The sequence below is a fragment of the Myotis lucifugus genome, unplaced genomic scaffold (genome assembly GCF_000147115.1).
Source record: "Myotis lucifugus unplaced genomic scaffold, Myoluc2.0 scaffold_34, whole genome shotgun sequence".
NCBI lineage: Eukaryota > Metazoa > Chordata > Mammalia > Chiroptera > Vespertilionidae > Myotis > Myotis lucifugus.
In genome coordinates this window covers 2,998,468-3,015,612 of record NW_005871082.1, presented here as the reverse complement: position 1 = coordinate 3,015,612, position 17,145 = coordinate 2,998,468, and the positions used below count along the sequence as shown (strand labels likewise).

At 38.4% G+C, this 17,145-nt stretch overlaps 1 protein-coding gene across 2 annotated transcripts; it reads left to right on the top strand.

The window, feature by feature from the left end:
• The first annotated feature begins 1,410 nt into the window (after window positions 1–1,410).
• On the top strand, window positions 1,411–16,257 carry DIO2 (iodothyronine deiodinase 2). 2 transcript variants are annotated; one of them, XM_014454254.2, is made up of 2 exons: window positions 1,411–2,329; window positions 10,579–16,257. In XM_014454254.2, the coding sequence occupies exons 1-2, from the start codon at window positions 2,108–2,110 to the stop codon at window positions 11,164–11,166; spliced, it is 810 nt and encodes a 269-aa protein (XP_014309740.1). In that variant the 5' UTR covers window positions 1,411–2,107; the 3' UTR covers window positions 11,167–16,257. The 2 variants fall into 2 exon arrangements, with proteins under 2 accessions (XP_014309740.1, XP_006087031.2); XM_006086969.3 differs by having other exon boundaries at window positions 10,579–11,154.
• The last annotated feature ends 888 nt before the right edge of the window (window positions 16,258–17,145 follow it).

Genomic DNA, 17,145 nt, shown 5'->3' with positions numbered 1-17,145 from the left:
AGCACCATGCGAACCAAATAATGCATCTGCATGCAGAATTTGGCCCATGGGCCCACCAAATAATGACCCAGCTCCAGTCTTTTAAATTATTTCTGTGATCTTGCAAACGTTAGCCACAGGGATAAAACACAGAAATGTACTAACCGAAGGTTAGCACCCACTACTTAGCTCATGTTTAATGGGAGCTCTACGTACATAGACAAGTCAGCTAATTCATTTTCAATTAAAATTCTCTATCCCCACTCCAGGGTGTATACTTGCCACTCCTTTTTCCAAGAAAACGTAATTCCTAGAGGTGATCTGTTAGGTAAGTGAGGAAGGAAAACTAGAATGAGGTGGGGTCATGACATTCTGCCCAAGAATTGTCTGCCTAAATACCTGTCGGTGCTGGAGACTGATTGGGCAGGTGGGCCATTGAGGAGTGGTCAGCGTGGCTCTTGAACCAATTCAAAGTCTGCTCCTAAACACCCACAAATTAATTTAAAAGTGTTTTTCAAGCAAAAAGATAGATTCCCTAAAGTGTCAGGTCTCTTAGGAGTTGTGCTAACAGAAGCAGGGGAAGTGCAGAATGCAATGAGTTCTCTTATAAAGAATTTATTTCTCAACCTTATGGCATCTTAATGCCATTTGATGGAAAATTTTAATTTAATCTGCATATAATCAAAATGGAAGTAAAAAGAGGTCTGGTCACATAGCTTGCTTTCATCTACGGAATATTTTTTTTGGGGGGTGGGCATTAGAAACTGGCAAAACTGAAAAGAATACTTGTATTAATTTTCAGCAAGCAGCTTTAGAGAAATGCTGTGGTGGTACTCAAAGAGTTGAAAAGTTTTCCACCTCACAACTCACTCTGAATTTTGTTAAATAAAATCCTGATTCAAAAAATATTTAAGGAACCTAGGTCACAAATCTGATGAGAGTCATACTATATAAGTATAAAGACCAAGTGGAAGCATTCACATCTTCCAAGAAATAGAGCAAAGGTGACCATTTCTTCCTCTTCTCTGTCTTCCAGGATCCCTTCTTTCTAACCCCTCTCCTAAATGAATAATAATAACAGTAATAATAATAATCAGAGCAGAAAGTGTTAACTTATCAAATCTACACATTGTAGTAAATTACTTTCCCCAAGGTTTGAAAGCATTTCCTAAAAACCGTCAGAGGTATTAATTTTGTTCTCTCTCTCTCTTTAAATCACAAAGCAGAATTCCACTGTCCTTCTCCCCACCCCCACCCCCCCACTTCTAAAAAAAAAAAAGTTGTCGAGTTTTGCTTTTCTATTCACTGCAGTCCTGGCCAAAGTAAAGCCCTTTTTCTCAATGACGTCAAGATCTTTACCAAGATTAGGCTTTCATTTCTCTATTGCAGCAATTAGCCAGGGAATGTATAAAAGGCTTCAGGGAGACTCACTGGGCTGCAGAGAGCACTTTGCACCACAGATAGCAGAAGCAAAGCCAGAGGGAGTGAGGAGAGGAGAGGAGTCAGTCGCTCCAGGGGAAGGGAGAGAGTGAGACAGGCTGGGGGAAGGAGAACAGAAAGTGTGTGTAAAACGGAGTAAAGAAGGGGGGGGAGTAAAAAAAAAAAACCTACCCTTAAAGCACATTTTAAAAACTCTGGCAACTCAAGAAAGAAACTGGCTACGTATCTGAACATAGAGACAATGAAAAGCTACAGAAAATTTTGCTGTCTCTGCCACAGTCTCATAGGTGCTTGGAAATGAAAGTGGAACTGCCTGTCTTTAACCGACTCTGAGAGGGTAACTGGATTAGGGACCGGTACGCCAGTATTTTTTTTTTTAGGTGTGTTTTTTTTTTAACATCTTAAATCCTGAAAAAAAAAAATGCAAGCAGCTCCGAATTGAATGAATTGATGGGCACACTCCAACTGCTGGGCTGGAGAGACTGGACTTGGTCTTGCCACTTCTGCTTCTTTGAAAGAGGAGAGATCTTGGGCTTCCTTTTAATTTAGTTTTTCTCCTTCTCTCCCCCCCTCACCCTCCCTAACCTTCCCCTTTACCTCCCCCACCCCTCTATTGCCACCCCCTTTTAAGTAAGAGGGTGAAGGGGAGCCACAGCGCACACAGGAACTGACTTGGAAGGCAAGGAAGATGGGCATCCTCAGCGTAGACTTGCTGATCACATTGCAGATTCTGCCAGTTTTCTTCTCCAACTGCCTCTTCCTGGCGCTCTATGACTCGGTCATTCTCCTCAAGCACGTGGTGCTGCTCTTGAGCCGCTCCAAGTCCACTCGCGGGGAGTGGAGGCGCATGCTGACCTCAGAGGGGATGCGCTGCATCTGGAAGAGCTTCCTCCTGGATGCCTACAAACAGGTGAGCGGGCCAAGGGGGCTGCTTAGGTCAGCAGGGGCAGGGGCTGCACGCCGTGGGACTGGAGGCGGCTGGGAGCATTGGGGGGAGATTGTGAAGCCTGTGTGGGGGCCGAGGGGTTATGCTCAAGTGAGCTCCTGCCTTGACTTTCTACACCTGTCACAGGAGTCAGATTTGACAGGTAGTAAGCCACGCTGACTGTGTGACCTAATAAGGAGTCTTTGTAATAAGGGTCATTTAATGGCTTGCTGTGATTTCAGAGTAGAGGGTGTTTGTGCCGGCAGGAGAACTTTGGGAAAAGTATGAAGATGCTGGGAGAGGGCAAACTCCTGCATTTCCCATGCTCTTGTTATAAACTGGGGTTCCGATGTTTTGCTTGATGAGATGCTAGGTGAGCTGTGTTGGGAAAGACGTTCAATGGGTGAAAAGCAAGTGGTGGTGGTGGGGGAGTAGGGGGGGTGGTGAGAACATGCTACCAAAACTCCGGGAGGGGACAAGGCTGCAGGAATGATCACAGCAGGTGTGCTTTTGGAAACTATTGCTTAATGCGGGGAAAGGTAAAAGTTAAATGGAAGCGAGCCCGTGTTCAGCATCATCCTCTATATTGATTCCAATCTGAACCCTTTTCAAAGGGTTATCAGGCCCTGTGTCCCAAGTTACTAGGTAACAGTTTGAAAAAGGAAGATCTTAGCACTGGCTGTCAGACTTTGTAAAAGAAACCGCATTTGCTTTGTTTCTCAGAAGTGAAGTAAGTTGTCTTAGAAAGAGCAGATGCGTCTACGGTTCATTCAGTTTCAAAGCTGTTCTAAGGCATGCCTTGATCACTGGAGCAGCAACCTCACTTACCTGAGGAAGTCAGGTCCCAGGGGCTGCTCTCTCAAAGCCAGAGTTGAGACCTTTGTTTCTCAGTGAAGAATGCTGTCATTTTAGCCTTTTTTAATTTTTATTTTTTATGCTCAGAGGATCTTCAACTCATTTTAGGAACAAAGTGGAACAGTTTCTCATGAGTCAATTTGCCCCTTCTCCCCTGTGCCCATATAACTCCTGAAGGTCCCTGAGCAAGAAGAATAGACCTACTTGGCAAAAGTTGCTATCAAAGCAGTCTTGGTTTTCCCTCACAGTATTGGGGGATCTTGTCCAAGTTGCAAGGGAAGGGGAGTTTGGGAGGAATATGGAAGCCAATGAAGTGGTGCACCTTAAGCAGGCAGCACCCCAGAACCAGAATAAAATTCAAAATAAAAGAGGAGGAAGGGAATGAGACCTCCATAATAAGAACTAGAAAACTAAACCTATGCCCCCGGAAAGGAAAAGGAAGTAATTTCTAGTCACAAAGAATCCAGAGTAGGGTTGTTCCATTGAAAATCAAACAAGTGTTCAGGAAGAAAATATCCACTGTGCATTAGGGAAGTTTTACTATAACACATGCTTTTGATATTGAGAGAAACCTGCAGAAGGTTTTCATTTTTTCTAAAGACAGGAGAAAAGTTAGAACTCTTGTCAATCAGGAAAATTTCTTTTATAATTATATGAAATGATGCTCAAAGTTCTAACAGGAAAACTCATGTATATTGTGTATGTGGGGCCAATGGGAGATATGTTAAGTATGAGGGGATCATTTCATTTCCACAAGTGTATACATTGAATGTGAGATGTTTATGTTTTTGTATTTGTAGGTCTTAGGAGATAACATGGCAATGTCAGTGGTTTAATCTCAGCATATTAGATTCTTACTTTTTTGAAAGAGAATTGACTTTTGCCTAGAAAAGAAAAGTCACTGCCTGGAAGAATTTTACTAATATGAGTGTATACTTATGTAAACATCTCTCACATAAAATATAGGGACTGTGAGGTTGCCCACAAATATTAAGCGAGGTTGTTTTCCTATTAAGCAACTTATTAAAATTAAGAGAGAAAAACAAACAAATACCTCTGTAATAGACTTTATTATTTATTTTTTTCATTAATGTATAGTGTTCCATTGTGTTGCAATATTTTGTTATTCCTATTCCAGGAAATTGAGAAGGATGAGTGATTTGTTTTCTTTTTCTTTTTTCTTTTCTTTTTTTTTTGCCTATGGCTTGTGCATTCCTCTCCTGTATTGTTTCTGCCTACTGATTTGATTAGTGACCAAGTTCATGACTGATGTTATTAAGTTTGCTTTTAATGATTTATATAATAGCTAACACCATGAGAAGAAATAAACCAAGAACCCGCCTGTCCAGAGACAAGACTGGACTGGGTGTGTAATGAATGGAAACACGGCAAACCCAACTTGCACTGAACTTAGGTCTCCTTCTGCCACCCAGTAAGGCAGGGGTGGTGGTGCTGGTGGTGGCATTTGAAGTTCACTCAGAATCTCTTTCCTGAATACTGTTGTCTTCTGTGCCACCATCTCTGGGTGTAGCCATTTCTAGGGACACACTGGAGGAGGTACTGTTTGAGATAGCATCACAGTATTTCACAACCCTGACTTGCACTATTTTGAGACTGCCACCCCAGAAGCAGAGTTTTCCAGGATGAGTGTGTGCATATGAGATACGATGAAACATGTCATTTCTAATTCTCCCTGTTGTTGAATGTCAGATACATGGGGATATTTTAAGAGAAAGTGAAATGAAAGTGTTATCCTTGGGCTTGGCTGTTACACAAGGCAACACAGAAGTTAAAACAGAACAAAATAAAACAAATAAACAACAACAAAAGCCCCTTCTTCATGAACATGTTCAATGGGATTTGAAATTAACTTTGTAGGGAAGCTTGCAAAGATAATTTGGGTTTGGTTAGAGGGTGTTCCAGGCATTGCTTTTATGAAAAGGCAAGTCTACAAAAACTTATAGATTGAGGTGAATAACAGATATTTGTCATTTTAGTTTCCTTTGTTAGTATCATTGCTTTTAACACTGCATCCTTCTGCTGATGCTCAAAGGCTAAAAATGCAACCAATGAGCAAACTGCCCTGTCTGGGAGCTAGCCCCTACCTAAATGAAGTGTAAAAGTAAACATACAGTATAGATGCCGAGAAGCAGTTTAGCTTCCTCACGGTTAATATGGCAGTGGTACAGAAAACATATTCATTTGAACATATAATTTTGGTTTTGAAAAGGTCTCTTTAACATCTCCTCCTCCTCCTCATTCACCTCAAGCCTTTTGACAATAGTTTCTACCATGGAAAATGGCTCTTTGAAGAGAGAAACATTCTCCAAAGAACACGAAGAAGGCCACAGCCAGAGCTTGTTCATCACTTGGATAAAACAGTGGGAACTGATAAAGCTCAGAGCTGTGTTTCAAGGTAGGAATCCAAAAGAAAATGGCCAGAAGTGAACTGAATTCAGAGGAAAGAGTAGGTAGTTTATTCTCCGACTCTGATTTATTTGGCCAATTTGAATGTAAACGGTTAAACCGCTGCTTAATAATTGTTTGGCTATTTTCGTAAGGACATTGATGTAGCCTGGTCATTATGTCAAAGAATTGGAAATTTCCTGGTAGTGAATGAAGCCATTCCTGGACTTTGAACATCAAGAAGGATGTGGAAAAACTATTCTGCTACCCCCCCCCTTCCATATTTATCACTTGCTTTACTCTCTATCATGAAATTAGGTGATATTTTGTCCAGTGGAAAAGAAAAAAAAAGTTAGTAGTATATGCTCTGTTTCCAGCTTCTAATTGACGAATGGTCCTTTCTTTGTTCCTTTCACAGTCCACATGTTCAAGCAGCATCGCCCTCCTCCCCCTCCCCCTCCCCCGTGCACTGAACACTGTGAGTGAAAGGAACCCCGTCATCAAGGGAATCAGATTTATAAACATGCCATGCAGCTACACTCTTGCTCATATTTATAAACATGGCTCTCGCAACATTTGAGCTTGGCCCAGAGACGCTCCCTGTCATAAAAATGCAAACCCTTAATGTACCTCCAGTGTTGGTGATGTTGTGTTGACGTTGATTACAAAGACGTAAGAAAGGACCATTGTAATAGTGTAGATGAGAGAGATAAAAGTCAGTGATGACGATACTGCATTTTACGTACGTACGTCCTTTCTGATTGTTGCAAAATAAAGGGACCCTTTGGGAACATCGGAACTTCAAGACCAATTAGTGGAAATGATGCTTCTTGTGTTTGGGCATTAAATACTGGGCAGGGTTCTCTTTAGAGCCGCTAATGCTGGCAGGGAAAGAGGTACCGACCTAATTACTCTTCCGCAAGAGTAAAAAATGCCTTTTGAATGCCTCTTTGGCAAATATGTCTCATTAAGGACAAAAACCAAACACAAACCCTCTAAGAAGGAGAAATTAAGATGATAGGTAACTTGTGGCCAGGAGACTTTCTGTGCCACTGTGGGAAATTAAAACAAAGTTTGGGAGTATCAGGGATAACTTGTTTTTGTTGAGCTTCTTTCCTGCAGCCTAAATGTTATTATTATGGAACCAGCTTTATTTTCTTCATCATTTTGGCTCTTTGTCAAGGAATGCTTTGCTCCTGGGGAAAGCAAAGAATCTTCCACCATTGAAGACAGTGGTGATTCTCCCATTCCATCTCAGCAGGGTGCATAGCCAAGCAAACCAAGAAATTCTCCATTTGAAACTGGTCATAATAGGAATTTAATTTTCATGGTGACCAAATGGGAAAATGAGAAAGGAACAATAATGTCCTTGTAAAAGATTTTCTTTGCAGTTAAATGCAAACTTTATTATTTTAAATTTCTATTTTTTCTTTATTATTGCTAAATTATCCTCCATCAGTAGGTTTTTAGCCAATATGGACAAATTGTATGATTAGTATATGATACTTATAAAAGCAGACTACTGGTCTACTCACATTTGGACTTACAAATCATGGGTGTGTGTTTTCCCCTACTAGTATTAATAACATTGATCTCACCTATGCATTTCTCTTACCTGGTCATTCTCGTGAGCAGGATATCTGCTTATTACATGCTAATCTGCAATAGGGTCATAGATGCTCAACAAAATAAAGAGGATTGACTTTCATTTTATACAGTAACCAGCTGAGGTAATCCAGAACAGAGCAACAGCATTAGGTATTGATGATGGTGGTACTCTACAGTAGGTTTACATTTCTAAATTATCTATCTCAGTTAGCTCATTCATCACCCAACTATGGTTATATTGATTGCAGGTCAAGGTTATATTAAGTGTAAAATTCTTCACTGACCCCTACATAGGATTAGAACAACTATCATTCATTCAATAATTCATTAAAATATATATATATATATACACACACACACACACACACACACACACACACACACACACACACACATCCCGGCTTAACAAAATGCCAAATCCTCACACACAAAGAACATTATGTATTTGGTAACTTTCTTAACTTTTAATTTTAGAATGAAAGTGTTGTACTTGTTCTAAATTTTCTAAAGTAAATTAGTATGGCTGTATTTTGGAAAGAATTATGTGGCTGACTTATACTTTGTCACTAAAAAGGAAGAGAAAGTGCTTTAACTTTCCAAGAAAATTAACTACAGGTAATAAGAGAGGCACCTGTGACTGAAGCATCAGATTAGATTATTCAGTTGAATAGTCAGGAATAATGCAAGGATCAACAGTGCTGCTTGGATGAGAGCCATGGGCATTGGAAGCCCACTTAACAAGACCACACACTTGTTGGTTGGTCTTAAAAATGACTCCAAAAGGCAGATGGATATTTTCACCTACCAAGAACCTACAAGTCTATAGTCCAGATATGATTTTTTTCCTGTGTATGGATTGCTCAGTTAACATAAAGTACAAGAGCTAGTGGATTCAGACTGATTGAATGCATTCAGATCTTGGTTGTATAAGTATATTGAGGAACACAGCCCAACAATATGGTTAAAAGCAGCCATGCTAGAATTGTTACTGCTATCTTAAGTGGAACAGATCTAATGGTAAGGCAATGGTAATGCTACCTACCACCTAAATCTACAAAGAATTACAAAAAGAACTCATAGATCATAGGTTTGTAATATCTTTAAAATGTATATCTTTACCTTTTAAGTATATTTTAATACCTCAGAGACAAGTGTGGCTTATATAAAATAATAAACCAGTCATAGAAAGACAAGTAGCGTATGATTGTCTGATTTCACTCATATGTGGAATCTAATGAACAAGATAAACAAACAACATAGAAACAGACTCAGAAAACACTGACAGCTGTCAGCAGGGAGGGAGGTTTGAGGCTGGGTGAAAAAGGTGAGTGGATTAAGCAAAAAACAAACAAACAAAAAACCTCATAGACAAAGACAACAGTATAGTGGTTACCACAGCGAAAGGGGGGTTGAGGGGAGGTAGATGTGGGTAAAGAGGGGATAGATGGTGACAGAAAGAGATGACTTGGAGTGGTGGACATAATACAATGTACAGATGATGTATTATAGAATTGTACACCTGAAACTTATGTAATTTTATTAACCAATTTCACCTCAATAAATTTAATAGAAGAGTAAAACATAAAGAACAATAAGTAAATGAAATAATCCATCTAAGGGGATTATTTTCTTTATCTAGTGTCACTTGTAGATTAACCAAGAAGATTAATATAAATAATATAACATTTTCCCTGATAGTGATTGAAAAGCAAATATACCTGTTGAAATCATACCAACAGCTTGCTTTTTTAAGAAGCAGAGTATTATTTTAAGATTTCTTTTAGAAAAGTACCAGTACTTGTTTTAAACCTGCCCTGCTAAGATTTTTCAGAAGGGAGAGACGGGACTTCTTTAATTCTTTCCCTACGGTGAAAATGAGTTATGCATTAACATTAGATAGAAGCTTCTGAATAAAAGCCCTTGAGTGTTTTATATCAGTCTGGATTGTTGAATCTTTAACAATTCACTTCTAAATGACTTCAATTAACAGCAGTTTTGTATGTGGCTGTATTTATATGAGGAGAATAAGTCGATCTAGTTGGAAGTGTTCTGTAATATTAAGAATGGTGTATAAAATCAATTGTACTTTCATAAGTTGTCCCTGATGTTATTGGCTTTGATTAAACCATTCTAAGGGAAGATCCAATTGTGTTCATTCAAACTGAAGTAATTGGCTCTTTTATGTTGCCTGTTTTTTATTATCAATTTACAGACCCAAAGGCCAGCAAACTTTCTTTCAGTCTGTGTTCAACTATTTAAACCACATGCAAAGAGGGCACCTGGAACAATTTTCTTCTAGATCTCTTCTGCCTGTGTATTTTATAATTCAGAGGAGTTTGTTGATAAAATGGATGATAGACGAGTAAATGGTTTGTGACTTCCTAGATAAAAAGAGGGAAATAGACCAAAAAACAAAACAAAACACAAAAAAATGAGAAATTACAAGTAGAATTCTGGAATAGTTTAATGTTTTTGTCTGTACGTTTGTTTAATGAAAATAATGAGATTCTAGTCATAAGAGCCCAAAGTAGGCAGTAGCTATAGGAAGGATGTCGTGCTGATGAGAGCTCAAATTACTTCTGGGGGAAAAAATATTTTTAAACATAGAATTGCCTGGGAAAGGTGGCATTCTGTTTTACATATTTTGATGGCATCTAATAATGGCAGCCTATATCCACATAGTGAGTTATCATGTACAAAGAGCTATTTTCCTTATGTTATCCTTCTATAACCATATGAGGAAGACAAGCATCATTATCACCATTTTACAGGTGGGAATATTGAAGTGCTGAAGAGGCTAAGTGGGACTAGCTTCTTATTATAAATGGTGGACCCCACATTTTCTAGCTCTGGCCAAGAATAGAGCCCATTGGTATCATTGTCCATTGAATGAGAATAAATGACTTAGCATCATGCAAGAAAGTAAAGGTCTTTTTTTTGTACTTTAGAACTTAGAAGGGGGAATTCAGAAAGAGGTACTATGTTCCACGACTCTGATAATTTGTCTTAGAGTAGACCATTTAACTTTTTAAATGAAGTCAATTAATCATTTGTTATATAATGTGTGCTAAGCATTGACAGCAAAGTAAGAATAGTGAAGAATACCAGCCTCAACTTAATTATGAAGAGCGTTAACTGCAGTGCCTTCAATGATAAAAATAATTACCTTCAGTGATTACACAGAATGAAAAAGACTTTTATTCTCTGTGGGGCCATTCTTTACATTACCTGCCACGATGCCTCTTTACTCAAATCAATATATGTTCACCACATTTTATTAGAGCCACTTGTTTTCATATAGAGTGGATTGAAGTGACAATGTGTTTAATGTGGTATGCTCTTCCTCTTTCTTTTTTCACAACCAGGTGAAATTGGGTGAAGATGCCCCCAATTCCAGTGTGGTGCACGTCTCCAATCCTGAAGGAGGCGACGACAATGAAAATGGTGCCCAGGAGAAGATAATTGCTGGAGCCGAGTGCCACCTTCTTGACTTTGCCTGCCCTGAGCGCCCACTGGTGGTCAACTTCGGCTCAGCCACTTGACCTCCTTTTACTAACCAGCTGCCAGCCTTCAGCAAACTGATAGAGGAGTTCTCATCCGTGGCTGACTTCCTGTTGGTCTACATTGATGAGGCTCATCCTTCAGATGGTTGGGCGGTGCCTGGGGATTCTTCTTTGTCTTTTGAGGTGAAGAAGCACAGGAACCAGGAAGACAGATGCGCAGCTGCCCACCGGCTTCTGGAGCGTTTCTCCTTGCCGCCCCAGTGCCGAGTTGTGGCTGACCGCATGGACAATAATGCCAATGTAGCCTATGGGGTAGCCTTTGAACGTGTGTGTATTGTGCAGAGACAGAAAATTGCTTATCTGGGAGGAAAGGGTCCCTTCTTCTACAATCTCCAAGAAGTCCGGCATTGGCTGGAGAAGAATTTCAACAAGAGATGAAATCTAGATTAACTAGTTAAAGGTATGATTATAATGGAGTGAAGAACTGAATCCACTGGTGAAGAACTGAAAGGAAGTGAAGAACTGAATCCACTAGTTCAGCTGAATCTCATTGCCTCACTGAAAGACAGGAATTTACATCTCAGAAGAACATAAACCTCTATCATCTCATTGCTTCTTTCAACACCCAAAATAGCATTTGGCTAAATAGTAGTCCCATCACTTCTCTTTCTAAAAGAAACTTTAAAATTTTTCTGATTGTAAAGATCCCAAGATGGAGAGGAAGAAACCCTGTTTGCGACAGCTGATGCATGCTTTGGGACCTGAAGAAAAGACTCACCTGAATAATGACCATGTTAAGGACGAAGCTACCGTTCTTGTTTGTATAAGGGGTATTGCCTAGGCTTTATTCAGCATGGATAGAGCTCAACTAAAAAATTCTTAAATATTTATTTACAATGGTGCCTTGAACCCAGGCCAGGTGGTTAGGACCTTGGTGTTTAAATGTTAGTTTCTGATGTTCTAGTTTCTAGCCATGTAATGCTCTATACCAGTCTAAACATCCCAGAGCGCACAGGTGTTTTTGTAGATATCAGGAATGATTCCTACCTGGAGGGTTAGAATGATCATCTAAAACCTGAGAGTTACTTTCAAGGCAGGTGAGGAAAATCAAGTTGACTAGCTAGGAAAAGGAGGCAGAAGGATTAGGAAGCATCATAGAATTTCACCTTGAGAGTAATTTTTTTATCCACAGAAACATGAAAATATACACAAGACCAGAAAAAGAAGTAGCTCAACTAAAAGTAGCATAGAGAATATACGTAGGGAATCAATGTATTTATCATAGTATACCCCTAGATTAAGGGAGAAAAGGGAATTGAAAGGGAAAAACACACTCTAATATTTGCATTTCTGAGATTGTTTTTTAAAAAATAATTACTTTTTGAAATGTATTTGTGGTGCGTATATTTTCAGTGGGTGAATTGCACCCCACACCATTGAGAGGTAAAACCAATGGATCCAGGAGTACTGATCTGTCCCATTCCATCTCTACAATTGTGATATGGCCCTACTCATTCTTTGTTTTAAAATATTTATTGTTGAAAGTTTTGCATGTGTCCCCTTTTTTCCCCATTGACCCGTGCTAGCCTGGCCCCACCCCATACCCTCTGCCTGGCCCTATTTGTCTTGATCTCTATAGAAGTGTTTAATCAATGCTGAGCTTTTTGGCTCAAAATATGTATACACATTCATTCTCAGATGCTGTGGGAGGTAGGTGTCTTACCCATTCAACTACAGCACTGTTTTTCTTTCAAAGTAGGTGAGCTATAATGAATGACCAGTACAAACAAACATGGTTTCTTCAGTTGCAAAATAGAGGAAGAGAAAATTAGTTTGAGATAATTCCCATCAAAGGGAATTTGATGGCAATCCTCAGTAGTATGGAATTTGGTAAAATGGAATTCCCATTGACATTTAAATTTGGACTTGGATCTTCCTTTGTTTCTATTAGCTAAGGTCTAGTAATCTAAGGCCTTTATAGTACATTAATATAAAGTTATTTATGGTATATAAATCTCTTTAAAATGAAGACATGATAGTTTTATCTATAAGTAACATAAGTAATAGACCTACAAATTTTCTATCATAAATTTAAGGACACTATCAAACACAGTATATATTTTTATTTATATGTAAAATCAAAGGTTCTTATGACCATTCCATTAATAATTGAATCATAAAATAAAATTAATATAAAAAGATATCTAAAGTTGAAAATAACTTTCTGAACTAGTTTCCTGAAATGAAGAAGATGTGGGAACCGAGTTTGCAAAAACCAAAAATCTATTTTTATTTTTAGATTGGAGTAATATAGTAATCATATCACTGGTCAGTTTATTGTTTAGATATTAAAGGGCCATTTTAACTGACTCTTTATACAACAACATTTAAGCTTCTCGGTATTTTAAATTCTACAAAGTACACCTACAAAGAAACAAAGCAGATTTTGACAATGTGACACTAACAAATTTCTGAAAAATCACATTGAAAATGGATTATTTCAGAGTTAAATAGTTAAACTCTCTAACTCAAGGCTTATCAGTGGGCCCCATTGATTTTTATCTTCAAAATGGTGTTGAGATTTCTGTGGCACATAAAAGATCATTTGGTTGCAGCACACCCACCCTGTTTCCTTAAACTTTCCCCTTTGTTCTATATGTACAATAATGGAACAGGATGTTAGAGAAGCTGGTAAGGGGATGAGATTCAGTGAAGGCAGTTAGTGCTAGTTGTCTGGGGAAAGGGTGATAAAAAAATCACCCAGTTGTGATACATTTTTAAAGAAAGAGAAAGTTGTGTGCGTGCAATTCCTCTGGCTGAGGATCATCCAATGGAGAAATGAAGCAGTGGAAATAGACATACAAAGGCATAGGCTGAATATCAGGGAAAAAGATATGTTCGATAGAACATAGAAGAGTCACTGGAAGAAAGACTGTTGGGGGCCAATGGAGAAAATGAATTGACAAAGCTCAGGAATCCTACAATATATAGAATGGCTTGGTGTTATCAGAATTATGATAAGTCTTTAATTATGTAACCTATTTATCTCAACATAAACTTTTATGATTTCCTGTGATGTATCTTTTATGAACTTAACGAGAACTCATAGTTTGAGGTAGAGGGGAATCGATGCTTAGCTGACATGCTCAGAGAAATTATTAGATTGTCAATACCCACCCCACCAATCCTGTCTTTATAAAGTATGTTCCTTTGAAAAACTGTAGTTCTTATTTTCACAAGGCAAAACTTTTATATATTTAAAATTTTATATGTAAAACTTTGAGTTGTTCTTCTTAGCAACTAAGCATCTTTTCCCCCTGTGTTTACATGGAGCTATCAGTTTAGCCTCTTAAACTGAATTAGCTTGTCTGTTATTGAAATAGTTTCTGAGCAATTTTAGATATTGTCATAGCTTCTGGATTCTCTCAGACAGGTAGTGTTTGAAAGACTTATGTCTTGGAACTATTCAAAACTTACTTTTTTATTTTATATTTGAAAATATTAGTGGAATCAACAATGACTTTCTTAATTGGGCATGAATAAAATGCCTGCACAGTAAAGTAGACATGTTTGATACAGACATTAAAATGTAACTGACCTCCTTAGAAACAAATTAGAACCTCTGTTCTTGCTTTGTGTAGCTAAAGTGACTGTCATTTAACTTATCTGACTTTTTATATTTATGTTTTGTATCTCTGGTCCTATGTCTTCACCTTGTTTATAGAATGTACCCCTGATTTTTGGTAATATCAACTTCTAAATGGCATATTGATTTAGTTAAATCCTGCCACTAATCAGAAATGCCTATTCTATGACCATGGAGAAAAGAAAAGACTGCCTTTCATTTTGCTTGAGTGTATTTCACTAGTTGGGCTCTTGAATAAAAATTAGGAAATAAGGTGAGGTCATGCATGAGGACTGCCTGGCTACATAAAATACCAGAGAGGCAGGTGAAAGACAATATCTAGGCCTTTGGGAAAATTCCCAGATGGATGCAAGGTAGCCTCAGCATGTCCTATGGGCTATGTCCATAACGAGGAATGTACTGTTGTACAGGACTTCCCATTCTGTAAATCCTAAGAGGATCAAGTTGGGCATTTATTTCACCTGAACTCTGACTGATAGTTTGAAAAATAAGCTCAATTAGAATCACATGGCCATTGCAAAGAGAAAAATGTGAACACCGACGCCTGTCCTATTGAAGAGTTAATGAAAACCTTTTTACCAGCATTTAGAGCTTTTCAGAACATGCCTAATGTCCAATGTCGGATCTCTCAACAGTTGAGAATAGCAATGAGCCTTTTAATTCTAGGAGCTTTAAAAACAAACAAAAAAGATATTGCCAAAAATCAGAGCTAAGTGTTTTTTGTTATACTCAAATCTCCTCCTTACTTCCTCCTTTATTTTTAAAATAGAAGCTCAACCCAGTCTTGATATGCATTTCTAGAATGGAGCACAAGTACCAACCTCTGCTTGGTGATCAGCACTCTCTTGATAGTATCCTGAGGTCCTCTAGGAAAGAAGGGGGCAGGGCCTGGGAGAGTCAGGAAGTGGTTAGGGGGGAAGACCTTGGTCTACGTATTTGGGAAAATTCTAAAAGAAACTTCACACCTTTGGAGGAGGCCTGAGTGACTTTAGGATGAGCCAAAGGGCCATTTCCTAATGCCTTACATTCTGGATAGCACCAGAAGCAAGGCCTCAGTCTTAAGAGACCCAGTTCTATACCACAGTGAGTCTAAACCAAGAAAGCAAACATGTACAGATATCCAAACAAGACTGTTCATGCAAGTCAGGGCTTGCTGCCTGTATTGGGCAGCAGCACCAGAGCTCCAGGGAGTTTATTTAATATTTATTGAGGAGACTTTGAAGACCTAAGCAATGTTTAATGAAGTCATAATTTGGGCTCAAAACTCCTCCTACCCCCCTAAAAACACAAACAGGTAAACACATAAATGAAAGAAACCCACAGAAGGTGTTGGGAAATAAATAAAATTCTCTCAAGACTTCTCCAGACCATGTCACTGGTGGGTGTGGTTTTCATGTGTGTTAGAATTGGAGGATGTGGAAACTTGAGTATCTAGTATTATACAACCAAAGCCATGATAAGATATTGGGTAGGGAATGTTGGCCAGTTTTCTTTAGTTTTGCATCACATTATCACCAGACTCCATCACTAGCCCAAATAATCGGGCCCCCGAAGAGGGAGATTGGGATGTGTGGAGGCTACCAGTGTGCGAATGATAACTACTGACCAAAGAGTCATCGACTCAGTTAGTGGTTGGATGTAGTCACATTCGTTTGCTTCTGCCCATCTTTGTCTTCCCAGCAAGGAGAATATTCGGGGCATGATGCTATGAGTACTGGGTAAATGTGGTGAGAATGCATGTGTGTATCTCTGCTTCTTGGTTGCAGAAACAGAACTGCTTTGGAGACTATCAGTAGAAAGAGTGTTATTATATTGGTGCTGAGTGGTATGTGTGCTTCTACAATTTGTCCTTGTATTTTAATAAACTTTGAATAAAAGAATAAAGTTACTCTTTGGTTCTATTTGTTTATTTTTGAATTACTCTCTAGACCTTGCCCTTGGCTGGAACACATTCATGGTTGACAAGGGAAAGAGAATCCATCATTCTAATATTTATTCCTTGGTATTTGTGGGCAAAGTGGCCAGCAAGGCCAGGTTATTTTAATCTCATGCTGTGTGCCAGAGTCTTCAAGGAAATCAAGACAAGTTAAAAGAAAATCTTCAGATACTTTCCATATTCATGAACAAGTTGCACATAGAATTCATGGAAAGGGGCCTGTAAAAGAGACTGTGGAGCAAACTTCTACTTAGTTATATTTACACCCAGGTTTTCTAAATGCAATAAATAAACTTTTCAGGAAGGTGGTTAAAGCAATACACACACACACACACACAGAGTGTGTGTATGTATGTATGTGTGTGTATAAGTATATATACATATATATACATATATACACTTTGTTATACAATTGTCAGTACATTAACATGGAAAGAAAAAAATCAACATCTGAACACATTTATATTAAGCATTTTCCATTGTGAGAAGGTATAAAGCATTTGAATAATGGTTTACAGAGGTAATGGCCTGTTAATGACAAGGATATATTTGCAACCTGGTTAAATATGTGCATTTTGTTCCTGAAAACAGGTGACTTAACCAAAGTATTAGTATTTCTTGAGACTTTTGCTCATGATTTCATTCACATAATAATTTTATTAATACTTGTAGAGTCTTATATAATATTTCTGAATTTTAATAGAAACAAATACTTATTAGTTTGACAACTACTGATTGAGTTTCTATTCTTTGCAGGGTGCTAGGTGCAATGGGATGACCAAAAACAGTAAAACTAAACCCAGAAAGGTATGACTTCCTCAAGGGATCTATAATCGATTTGTCAAGA